The sequence below is a fragment of the Phyllostomus discolor genome, chromosome 1 (genome assembly GCF_004126475.2).
Source record: "Phyllostomus discolor isolate MPI-MPIP mPhyDis1 chromosome 1, mPhyDis1.pri.v3, whole genome shotgun sequence".
Taxonomy (NCBI): domain Eukaryota; kingdom Metazoa; phylum Chordata; class Mammalia; order Chiroptera; family Phyllostomidae; genus Phyllostomus; species Phyllostomus discolor.
In genome coordinates, this window is record NC_040903.2 from 4,265,860 (window position 1) to 4,278,304 (window position 12,445).

The window sequence follows — 12,445 nt, forward strand, 5'->3', positions numbered from 1 at the left end:
GAGGGTTCCACGTCATTCCTTTATTCCAGCCTCTACTCAGAAAGCCCTTCCTTAACTCGCCTTCCCTGGCTGTAACCATTTTTCAAAGCGCTTATCTCGTGACACGTTGTTGAACTGTCTATTGCTTATTTGCCTGTATTTAGGACGGGTCCCTGGCACTAGAAAGGAAATTTCACAAGAGCGGGGACACTCGAACCGAAGCCCATCACTGTGTCCGGTCCCCGGCCGGCCGTCGGCACGCATTTCTTGAGTGGGTTTGCCCAGTGAGCGGTTGCAGAGTTGACTGTGGCGCCCGGGCAAAGGAGAGGAGGTCGCTATTTCACCCCCGTCTTGCCCTCCCAGTCTCTCCTGGGTGTGTCCCGTGTCAGTGACATTGTTTGGTAAAATCTGTAACTTCCTCTCCTCGTCAACATTAACAGAAGCCCTCGAGTTAAACAGAGGATGTGAAACAATAACAAGGAAGAATGTGCTGTATGCAGAAGCATGTTCACATCCACCAAGAAATGTGGAGCACATAATAAGAATAAAAAGGAGCAGTGAAATCAGTCAGCGATGACTTAGAAAGTAACAGCCAGTCTTGGTTGGATGTGGTAGACTTCCCCACACAGGGCTTCTGTGTGGGTAAACTCAATAAGTTTTTAAAAGATGTTTCATTTATTTTTAGAGAGGAGAAGGGAGGGAAGCACTGATTTGTGTTCCTCTCACATGCCCCCCATTGGAGACCTGGCGGGCAACCCAGGCATGTGCCTTGACTGGGAATCAAACCCCCAACCTTTTGGTTCACAGGCCAGCACTCAATCCATAGAGACACACCAGCCAGGGCAGTAAATTAAATAAGTGTTGAGGACAGAAATTTCACAATATGCACTAAAAGCCTTTACAGTGTTTTCACTCCATGGTTAAGGAAAATAATTAAAAATTCCATAATGGGGTATAGCTATAAAGATTCTGCTTATCAATGTTTATCACATGGGGAATTGTTTTCTAACCAGAATATACCGATAATGTGAAAGGAAATGACAATCAGGTGTATACTATACTTCAAGACTCCCTTGTATAAAATATGTCTGCGTAGAAAATATTGGTGGGAAATACACCCAAACCTTAGGGCCGAGAGCCCTGCAACCACAGGGGCGATTAATGTGTAGTTTACGTGTTTATGCATCAAGGCAATTAAGCATTAGCAAAAGTGTTGTTAAAAACAAAGTTCTACATACGTGTTTAGAGCATTTGCATTTGTGAGATATTTCCGTCAGATAATCTTTGTTGTCTCCAATCAGCCTTGGAGGTAAGCGTGGTGGGGGGGGGGACTTTTATTTCTGTTTTGTGGATGTGGTCACAGTTGGCCGTGGCCAGTCAGTGTTGGGCCTAGAACCTGGGCCACATGATGTGTCATGTATTATCACAATGACCTGAGTTCGAGTTCTGCCGTGGATAGCCGGATGAGCGGTGGATGAGAGGCATGCGGAAGCCCGATGCTGGCTCATGGAAAATCCTCTCCTCTCCTCCCCGGGGGGCCCCACCGGTCACATGAGCTCGACCGTTCGACCCTAATGAGACGCCTCGGAATGAGAGCTGGGGTCTCCTGGCTGCCAGGAAGCGCCCTCTGCCTGTCTGGCTCACATAGTCAAGCCTTTACTCATGTCCTCCAGCCTCACCTGCATGTTCCAGGTTGGCCCCTCTGCAGGGAGCGACCTCGTGCCGTCGAAGGGAAGGGGAGGGCCCACCACGTCCTCGAAACAGCGCGTGTCTGGGAAAAGAGCAAAAATTAAAGTCGCACCTTTCACCACCTCAGGGCATTACGATTTATAAAATGTTTGCACCTCTGCAAACTCACTGAGTCACCAGGACCAAACTGTGGGGCGTGGAATCGTACTTCTGCTTCGCAGAGGAGGAGACTGAGGCGCAGAGGAGAGAAACCCCTCCTCTTGGCCCATACCTGTAAATGCCTGGGCTTGAACATCCTCATCCCCAGCCCCTGGGGGGGGGGTCTCCTCCTCCTGCAAGGGCTGGGCTGTATCTCCTCGTGGGAAAACCCCTCTGGGTCCCCACATGCCCACCCCCACCCCGGCTCTCCTTTCTGTTTAATACACCGAACACGTTCTATCGTGTTTATCTGCTGATCTCTCTCTCCCTGCCACTCGGCTGTGCCCTTCCTGGGACCAGGAATTAGGCTTTGGGGTCTTGGTGCCCCTTGGTCAGTCCCAACGCCATGGCCAGCACACAGTGGACACGCAGGAAATGCCTGTGGAGTGGAACGAACTAAGGAATATTGTCCCACTGACAAGGCGATTCTCTCCAAGAGACTCCCACGGATTCACTCCAGTGGGTTGGGACCCCAGGCACCCCGGACCCCCCCACTCTCCCTCTCAGAAGTGCGCTCCACTCAGGTTCCCAGCACCCGCTGAGGCTGCCCGATGCGCTCCCCCCTCCCCCACCAGAGAGAGGCGGAGCCGGTGTGGACCTAGCTCCCCCACCCTCGGGAGCAGCTGGGCATTTCTGCCACGCCCTCCTGCCACTCGCACGCCGGCCACCCGCAAAACGCATCGGCCGAGTGGAAGGAAGGTCTCCTTTCACTCTCCGCCCCTCGGCGCAAACTGTCTGAACATCTCCCGTGTCGCCCCCTCTCGGCCCGCCTGCCCTCTGCCATGCTCGGCCGTTGCTCCCAGGGCTCAAGGAGACCATCACGACGGTAATAACCAGTCGTCACCCAGCCCCGCCAACCCCAGCGCCCTCGTGGGAGCGCGACATTCCTCATGCACGGCACCCTCGGAAGAACCCTCTGGATTCAGGTCAGTGATTGCGAATCCTGCTTTCCACACAGGGCCGGCTGGCTCCAGGTCACCTCCACCTCCAGAGCGCTCCCGGGGGCCGGACGGTGACCTGGAGTTACCCGAACTCAGACCCCGCGCGGCTGGAGCTGCTGCGTTTGCAGGTCTCAGACCCCGGCGGTTACCTGCGTATTCCGATTCCTTTAGCGGCCTGGCGGGGAGAATTTTCATCAGCTGCCACGCCCCTGCCACGGGAAGCCCGGGCGCTTCGTAGTCATCATCCGTGGGGCCTGGGGCCGCGTCCAGGACTTCAGGGAAGCTCGTTTCCTGTGCGGGAGGGAACATGTGAGTGAGTCCGGGGAAGGTGCCCTGACCGTCACGATTACAGGCCAGGTGCTAGCTCGGGGCGTGGCTCGGGGCCCCTTGGGCGGGAGGCAAGAGTCTGGGGCCCGGGGTGGTGAAATTCTTGCGGTAGGCAGAATTCTGATGACGCCCCCAAGCAGTCCCACCCTTTGCTGTTCAGTCAAGAAACTAGCTAGGTGGCGCTGTGAGGGGACATTGCAGATGTAATTAAAATTGTTTAACTGTTTTTGAACCAGAGAGATCGTCCTGGATTGTTGCCTGGGCCCAGTGTAATCACATGAGCCCGCAAAAGCAGAAAGGGGGTCTGTTTGCAGGTGACATGATCATCTGCAGAAGAAATCCCAAAGAACCCCCCCTAAGGAGTGTCGGAACTAGCGAACAGTTCAGCAAGGTGGGCAGGCACACGACCACCCCACAGGTTTCAGCTGCATTTCTGTGCCTGGTAACGAGCTCTGAGCCTGAACGCGGGAACAGCAGGACTCCTGGGCACCCGGCCGCCACAGACGTGTGGTCGTCCCAGAGGTTCTGGAACCTGTGACCACGTGTTGTCGGGAGCCGGAGCCCGCCCTGCGTCACGTGGGGGCAGGAAATCTACTCTCAGTGACCGTGTGTGCCTCGCACGCCGCCATCCGGCGGTCCTGCTCCCCTCCTGGGTCTCAGAGTGCTCGCCTCTTGCCCCGCGTATAGAAATGAGCGGGCGTCACGCTGGTCAATATAATGCGGACGTCTGGAGAGAGCTGAGCAGGGTGTCGTGGGATGTCCAGAGCTCAGAAGGAGCAGATCGAGTCGTCTCCAGGCGAAAGGCGAAGGTGGCCCCCCGGCACGCTGATCGGTCCTGTCTTGCACCCTCCCCTGTGAACACCGGCAGGGGGCGCGGGTGGCCGCAGGGAGGGGCTGCGGCTGGAGCAGGCTGGGACTCGTGCTGGGAAGCTCTGTGGCATCTCAAGTTTCTCCTAAGATTCCTTAAGGCACAGCCAGGAGCAACAGGCCCAGTCCCAGGGGATCCTTATGCACGTGCCCCAGTTTGGCCTTCAGAGGAACGAACTTTTATCTTCCTTTAACTCACACGGAAGAAGCGGGGCGTAGGTGCCGCAGATGGGTGGAGCCACGCCCACACTGGCATCCAGCGCCAGGCTGGTACGACTGTCCTGCCCCCTGAAAGTGGAGGGCAGAGCATTCGGGGTGCTCCTTGTGTGGGGGCATCCATACTTTTGACTTCTAATCGGACATCAATGGCCAAATGGGGTGAGCCTGGGTGCAGGCCCTGTCTGGCTACTCTGCAGAGAGCATTTCATTCCCCATCCACGCATCCGGGCCGCGCGAAGGGCACAGGGCGGGGATACCTGAACGGCTCCCCTGGGCCCCCGATTTATGTTCCAGTCAGTAGCCGAAAACTTAAAATCAAAGTGATGGCTTTGTAGCCTTCACACCATCTGGGTCTTTTGCATAAACAGTGGATTCTTAATCTACGTTTGTTGCATCGCTAAGTTTAGGGTGTAATCCTTTCCAGGCATATAATTCAAACTTTTAAATTTATGCTGCAATTCATCTAGTGATAGAGATATCCTTATGAAACGCAACTTCAAATTTATTTTTGAATCAGATGGACCTACACACCCGCTGGAATGAATAGCATCACACGTGGTCATGGCGTGACTCCACTCCGACAGCCGGAGGTGTCTTAAGTGAGACCACCCCACGTCACATTTTGAGCGAAATGCCGATGTCAGCGCCTGCTAACCGTTAGCTGCAAACATGACTGCTGAGACCCCCATGGTAGCGGCTACAGTCAGAGGGAGGGGCAGGTGAGGGGAGACCTCCAGTCCTGCATTTCTCTCCTCCCCTTAAAGTCCCTTGTACTCTGGCTGAGCACTCCGTACCTGCCAGGTGCTTTGGGTACCTTATTCCACTTGCATAAGCAGAAACATCTCTAAGGGGATTTTATTATAGGGGAAGGACCTGAGATCAGACAGGTTTGAGTTTAGATTCTAGCTCTCCCGTACTTTTCTAGTTCTCTAATATTCTTGGGTGTGTTGGTTACTGGCCGCAAGCCCATGAGCGTGTGGCTTTTTCTGTTGTCACTCTGTCTATGCAGTTTGTTACTGGTTACTCGAAGGGTCTGATTTCCAGGCACACAACAGCATGGTGTGTGTGTGTGGGGGGGTTACTCACCAGGCCCCCGTCTGGAAGGCCTTTGGGGCTCCACTGTGGATTAAAAGCAGCTCCGCCCATGTAACGCAAGGGTGCAGAATGCAGTTCAGTTCTCCCGGGGGCACCGCAAAAGAGGCGGTGGCCCCTGCAGACGGCAATTTTGACTTTCAAGGCGCTCACCTTGATGGCCACCCAGGTGCTCCCCAAGCAGGCAAAGCAAGCCTTGAGTCTTCCATGAACCGAGGAGTCGGGCAGGCTATGAGGGGCAAGTTCATTAACATCGAGGCCCACGAGACCTCGGACCCACATGGTGCCCCAGGAGCAGGAACGAGGTGGAAGGGGAGAGCGTGGTGGCAGAAGGAAGAAGTTAAGTCTCCCTGAGGTAAAGTGGAGAAGAGCTCTCTGCCTTGCTCAGTTTCATGGGGCAGGGCATGTGGGGGCACCCAGAGGGACAGCGCCCCCAACCTCCCCCAGCCCCGCCCTTTCCACGGGAAGCCAGGCAGGACCCCGCCGTCTGCCCACAGGACAGAATAGAAATATTTGAGTGTATTGCTTTCCGGGAAGGGAAAGAGACAGAGTTTTGTTTTAATTATAATCAGTTACATCTATTTATTTATTAGCCTACTTACTACTTTCTGCCTACCTCAGAGGCTCTTAACAAACATCCAGTAATCTTTACCCATAAAACTCAAAATTAATAAAATAGTTGGTGATCAACTGACGGTGTGTGTCTTGGGGTGACGTCCCGCAGCTTTAATTAGATTTTAAAAGAAGACTTTCAAACAGGAGAGACCCAATTATTTTACAGGCACGTTCTGTCCGTCCATCCATCCATCCACCCAGTCTATTCTACCCATCTATCATCTGTAGATATGCAGGTTAAAACTATTTAAATAATACACATGCACAGTTTAACAAAATTATTTATAAATATCGGGTAAACGAATTCTGTTATAAATTTTCTCATTAAGAGTCATTAAGATTCCCTGTCAGTAGTGTCCATGGCTTCGTAATGTGAATGCAACAGATTCAACTATTTTTTATGTTATTGAATATTTAGTATGATTCCAGCGAGCTGCCGTTTAAGATATAGTATTATAAAATATAAATGAGTGTGTTTAAATATTAATCCGAATTTTAGGTTAGTTCCTTAGTTTGAATTCCCAGCCATCGTATTATGGGGCCAAAGAAAATGGACATTTTTCCGTTGCTTAGTTAATATCACGAGGCCACTTTCTGAAAAGTTGGTCCCGCCGCAGCCGGCCCCGGGGAGCGCTCGCTCATCACTCGCTTTCTGGCAGGCGGCCTGTGTGCGTGCTTTCACCTCACCCCGTCTTCACCTTGACCATGGGTACACATTTCTGTCTCCCCTGCACAGCTGAGGAGTTGACATGCCGTGTTATACCCAAGCCTTGACGTACCATTGGCCCTGCCAGGAAATTACACATTTTGAAAAATTTTTTTCCCTTTGTTTTTAATCCACCACCCCCCTTGACAAAAAGCCAGTCTTTCTGTAAACCTCCAAGACGGAGAAAATAGGTTAGGGGCGTGGCTGACTTACGTAATGGAGGGAAGAGTCATCACCAGCCTGGAACTGGCCTGCCAACACAAATAGACCAAAATGTTAACGCCAAACACGGAAAAGGCTGCACCCTTGTTTTTCTCCAGAAACCCTGTGCTCACGTCACCTGATTTTTCTTGACGGTAGCTGCTGAAAATGAAGTGCACATTCCTGTACTTCTCACGCTCTCTGCCGCTCTTGCAGAACGGGGCGGTGGGCAAGAAAGCAAGAAAATTGAACCCAAAGTAAGAAGCCTCCGTCTTTCTGCAGCAGGTTCACCTTCTCACGGGAAGAGGAAGACTCCTCCCTCCCCCAACCAGGAGTCAGGTGCACCCAGCAGCATCTCAGCCAATGAGGAGGCTTGTTTCCTCACCCTCTCCCCCGATGGCACGCGGGCTGGTTGCATGGGCAACTGTCTGCCCACATACCTGTCTCCCTGAACACACTGTGGGCGGGTCCCCTCTAGTTACCCACCTATCCCCAGCTCCAGGCACAAGGTTCAGTATTGACCTGAGGAGTTCCTTTACTATTTTATTTTATTTTATTTTTTAAAGATTTTATTTATTTTTAGAGAGGGAAGGGAGGGAGAAAGAGAGAGAGAGAGAGAGAAAGAGAGAGAGAAACATCAATGTGCGGTTGCTGGGGGCCATGGCCTGCAACCCAGGCATGTACCCTGACTGGGAATCGAACTTGCAACACTTTGGTTTGCAGCCCGAGCTCAATCCACTGAGCTATGCCAGCCAGGTATTCTTTTATTTTTGTTATTTTTAAAATCCTCATCTGCCTGAGAACATTTTTGGTCATTGTTTTAGGGAAAGAGAGGATTGTAGGGGTGTGTGTGTGGACAACATCAATGTTTGGTTGCCTTCTTGTACACGCCCTGGCCGGGGACCACCCCTGCAACCTGGACGTGCGCCCTTGGGAATTGAACCTGTGACCTTGTGGTCCACGGGACTTCGCTCCAACCCACTGAGCCACACCAGCCAGGGCCAGATGAATTCTTAGTAGGCGTTTGTTGAATGAATGTAGTTCAGTTAAAGCTTCTCAACACTCCGCTCCGTCACTTGGACTTGCTCTACGCAGGGCGGCCTGAGGGTGGTCCAGGGCATGGTGTTCTGCTGTGCCTTTTGCCCCCAGGTGGTCAGACCAGCAGAGGGCTGCTCCCGTGGCCTGCAGGGTTTTTTTTTTTCCTTTCTTCTGCATGGACGAATTTTCTTTAATTGCCCTGCAGTTTCATGCTGTTAGTCTGCATTAGGACCAATATAAGCGGGAAATGTTCTTACCACATTCTCTTCATTAGCGCACGTGAGAAGTTTCCAGCAGGTTTCGGGACCAGAAGCAGTGTGCGTCTTCGTCTTCGGAATTGGTTTGCTTTGGTGTGAGGGAAAACGCCAATCCCATGAGACATCACACTACCCCCCCCCCCCCCCCCCCCCCCCCCCCCCCCGGCGGCTGCTAACCGTCTCAGCGCACAAGTCAGGCCTGCCCTGCGGCTGGGGGGTGTCAGAGGACCGTGATTGGTATTTCTCCCTCTTGGTCTGGCTTCATCATTTTTTAAAACGTTTTTTCCTCTTACCCTGAATTCTCTTACCATGCCGAAACACGGCGTTCCCAGTTGTGAACGTGTGCCAGCATGCCCGAGGCCTCTGCGGGGGGTAGAGGGTAAGTGAACGGGGAGTCGGACTCGGTGGGAACCCCGGTACGTGGAATTTGCCGGACCTGGGCCTGGGGAGTGTGCTCCCAGTAGCCAGCTCATCTCCTGCTCGGAGGAGCAGAGCCTTGCCTGGCGCCAGTCCTAGCGCCCCCTGGTGGTGGGACTAGCAGCTGGCACCGCCCTGGGGGACTAAAGGACACCTGCCTGTCCCAGCACCATTACACCGGCCCTGAGATCCCGGGAAAAGAAACCCACCGTTTTCTCAGGCCCTTCAGAGCAGCGATCTGTACCGGCGCATGGCCGGGGTTGAAGCAGTAAGATCACCCGTTTGTTAGACACCCGCTGGCCGGGAAGGAGCAAACAGTCCCGGGGTTTATGGGGGACCTGCCCTGGCCCCGGTGAGCTCAGACAGCGGCTCCCCGGTCGAAGTCGGGGTGTAACAGAATGTCAGCTCAGGGGACTGTCCTCACGCAGCGTGGTCATTAGACTGACACCCCACGGAAAGCCGGGGTCTCTTCTCCCAGCCGAAGAGACTCTCCTGGGGTCCCCCAATATGCTTCATGCCACTTCTGGGTCCTCAGTCACCCTGCCTGGAGCCCCGCCCCCTCGCCTCGCCCTGCCCCCGCCCCCCAGGACTTCCCCTGGCCACTGCCAGCCTCTGCGACACGACGGAATTGTCAGAGCAACTCATTTCCTGTCTCGCTCACCGCGACACAAGAACGTTATAAAAACCAGGAGCATGTGGTTACTTCTTTGTTGTGAGTGGATGCTGTGCGTCTTGGGGGGGCAGGCGTCATGTTTTGCCTCTCTCCACCGCAGTTCCTCTCCGCCTGTGTAACAACGCCGCGTTCGGGCTGGGGCCTTGTAAAAGGCCTGCTTTAAACCTGCGGGTCAGTTCGCATCGCCCGTGGCCCACGACATACAGTCCAGATTCCCTGCAGTGGCCCTGAGCCCCACCCGGCCTCTGTCCCCTCCTCAGTCTCCTGTCTTTCCAGCCCCTTCCTCACAGAGCTGGGGCCAGCCAGCCTCTCCCGGTCCCTTGGGGACACGAGCTCCTTCCGTCCCAGAAACTTGGCCTGTGCTGTCCCTCAGCTCTGCCCTTGCTGTCAGAGTGTATGTTACACGTGGTCTCCCCAAGGGGACTGTCCCCGGCCACCAGTCTCAGGGGAAAATCAAGGGGGAGCATCGCTCGGGCCCAGTGCTCCCCACCTCAAGTCCCTGCCGTGGTGGAGAGGGTGCCGTGTGCTCACCAGCCCCCAGCGGGCATGCACACCCCAGCGGCCTCGCACCGGGTGGCTGTGGTGGGCGCTGTGGCCGCTGGGATGAGGCGCACGTGACGGAGTCCACTCCAGGCTGGCCTGCTGGACGCTCTTCTTCTTTTCTCAGGGGCCGGCCAGAGAGAGCAAAAGAGAGAGAGAGAGAGAGAGAGAGTACCCCAAAGCCCTCAGGAATAACAAAAGCCACCGGGCAAAAGCAGGCTATTGGAGAAAGACCTCTTCTGATCCACATTGGATTGTGATGTGGGCAAGAAACAGCCTGTATTTTATTAAAACTGCTAATGTTTGTAGTTTATGCACGATAGATGTGAGCCTCCCCGATCAATAGAGTCGTTTTAGTTTCTCCGTAGCGTGTGGGAGCAAAGCGAGCCAATCAGTACCTCGCTGCAGACTGGGGCGCCGCCTCGCCCCGCAGTGGTGAGGCTCCAGGCTCTCGGGCATCAGAAGTGCACGGTCAACGAACTGTGGGCTGTGAATTCCAGGGAGGGGTGCAGCAGAAACACCCCGGAACGGGGGTCACCTGACCTCCTCCCTTGCCGAGTGCACTGGACATGGGCCCTCCTCCTGCTGCACCCCTCATCCCCAATAGCTGGGCACCCCCAACGCTTCCGAGTCTTCAAGTCCTCTGGAACTGAAGGGCGGGTCGGCTTCTCAGGGAGAGAGCCATTGTTTGAGAAGCTGCACTTCACACCGCTGTCCTGCAAGAGCTCTGCTCCGGGGACGGCGGCAGGTCACCTGTCAGCATCGGGCCCTGGGGAGCCCCGGGGAACGCCTACTTCGCGCTGCTCCAGGCCACGTCTTTTCCGAGGGACAGCGGTCCCTTGAGTGTTCCTTCTTAGAGGGACGTGAAGGTGCTGTGTGTCCTGTGGAAGCGCAGGGGCCTTCCTGACAGGCAGAGAGAAATTAGCCCCGACTTCAGCCATCACCTCGGACACCTCGTGCCCACAGAGGCATGACAACGGCGTGTGGCCGGTGCCCATCCAGTTAAGGTCCCCTGGCTGGCCGTGTTCATCTTGGGTGCGGAAAAAGAAGGAGGGAAGGAAAAGCGGATCCCAGGATAAACGAACTGCTGCCTTCACAAGCTCCCAGGGGGCTGTTTGCACACTCTGCGGTCGGGGAGCTGCTGGCCGGGCAGCTCCGGCTCCCTCCCGTCAGAAGGTGGGCCGTGGAGGCAGAGACCCTCTCCGGCTATTGTCACTCGCAAACACTCCTCGAACTGAAGCCGTCGGAGGCACAGGACCGGTGCCTGATCACACCAGCGTTTGCTTTCCTCTCTTCACAGGTTTCGGAGGGAGGGGTGGGGAGAGAGGTACCGAGAGGGTTCGAGTCACCTCCAACTCTGGAGGCTGCCAGCCGGACCCACGCAGTAGTTTGCGGTGAAAAGCGAGCAGCAGGTGAGTGCCAAACGCCCACCGCCGAGTGCTGGGTGGCAGAGACAGCTGCGTGTCTCCCCGGCGCATTTCCCCTTTCTTCTCGGTCCCAGAACCTCCAATGATCAGCTGGGCACTGGGCCATGAGCCCGAGCTTCGGTCGATGAAGGAGGTGAAAAGTCAAGCCACAAGTTCCTGAAGGGACACAGCTGTGTGCTGTTCACTCCTTTTTCCTCCCTTTGCCTCTCCCGCCGGCCACAGCACAGGTGCCGCTCCTCCAGGTGATGGGTCAGCACCCACGTGAGGACGGTGCAGGCGAGGGACAAGTCAGGGGCAGCGGGAGCCCGAGGACCGCCTGCCTGTAGACGTGACCGCCACCAGGAGAAATAGCAGACCTCCATGGTGTCTAGCGCTCGGGATTTGTCTTTGAAGGTGCCTGCAGCCTTTCCCGTTTCATCAGCTTCGGAGGTCACCGGCCACCATGGCAGAGCCTCTGGTCGGAGGCGTGAGCCTGAACTTCATGGACGCTGAGTGAGGGGTTCTAGGCTCCGGTCCTGGCCTTGCCCCTTTCCGGCCGGGGGGTCTCGGGCGAGCCTGTGAGCCGGGGTTAACGGAGATGGGCGAGCAGAAGGGGAGTGACAGTGTCGGCCCCAAAGGGCGGTTGAGAAGTTAAAAAACGTAACTCCCGGGCTCAGCGCCCCGAGAACGAATTGCTGCGTTCTGTGTTTCGTGTCTGTTCAAGTTCAACGTCACGGCCAAAGCTTTTTCACTCAATCCAGATCCTTAGTATGTGCTGCTCTCATGTCTGTGGTAGGAAACTGTTCGAGATTTAGTGCTTGTTTTCAAAACAAAACACGTTTTTCCAACATTCACCTTTGCTGACAGGCACCTGTCACCTCTTCGAGAGGGTTCCTCGAGCTGGGGTCCCTTCTAGCTGTGAGGCTCGGGGACTCAGGGACCATCACCATCTGCTTGGCCTTCTCGTTTTAAAGATGAAAAACAAAAACAAAAGCCCTGAGGCCGAATGATCGGCACAGTACCCAGTGCCGTGTGGTGGGTTTGGGTTCTCCTCTCCTGACGGCTTCCCGAGCTCTCCAACTCCCCTCGGGCTCTGTCTCCCTGCTCTGCACAGTGCGTGCAGTAAAACCCTCCCCTGCCGCCAAATCACACGCGTGTCTCCAAGGCCTGGCCCAGGCCGGGGACATGTTAGTTCCTGTCCATTCTCTCCCATTCATCACAGGTCCTGGAACTCGCTGGCGTCGTGAGAGGACAGCCTGCAACCCCTGGGCCCCAGGCTC

General features: G+C 55.1%; 1 protein-coding gene across 1 annotated transcript in view; it reads right to left on the bottom strand.

Moving 5' to 3' along the window:
• Positions 1–12,445, bottom strand: part of CLNK (cytokine dependent hematopoietic cell linker) — a 147,090-nt gene that overhangs the window by 51,634 nt on the left and 83,011 nt on the right. The window contains exons 5-7 of the mRNA XM_036018786.1: positions 6,847–6,884; positions 2,957–3,098; positions 1,659–1,750 (exon numbers count right to left, since the gene is read on the bottom strand). Of these exons, the coding sequence (XP_035874679.1) occupies positions 1,659–1,750; positions 2,957–3,098; positions 6,847–6,884 (272 nt within the window). The remainder of the gene's footprint in view (positions 1–1,658; positions 1,751–2,956; positions 3,099–6,846; positions 6,885–12,445) is intronic.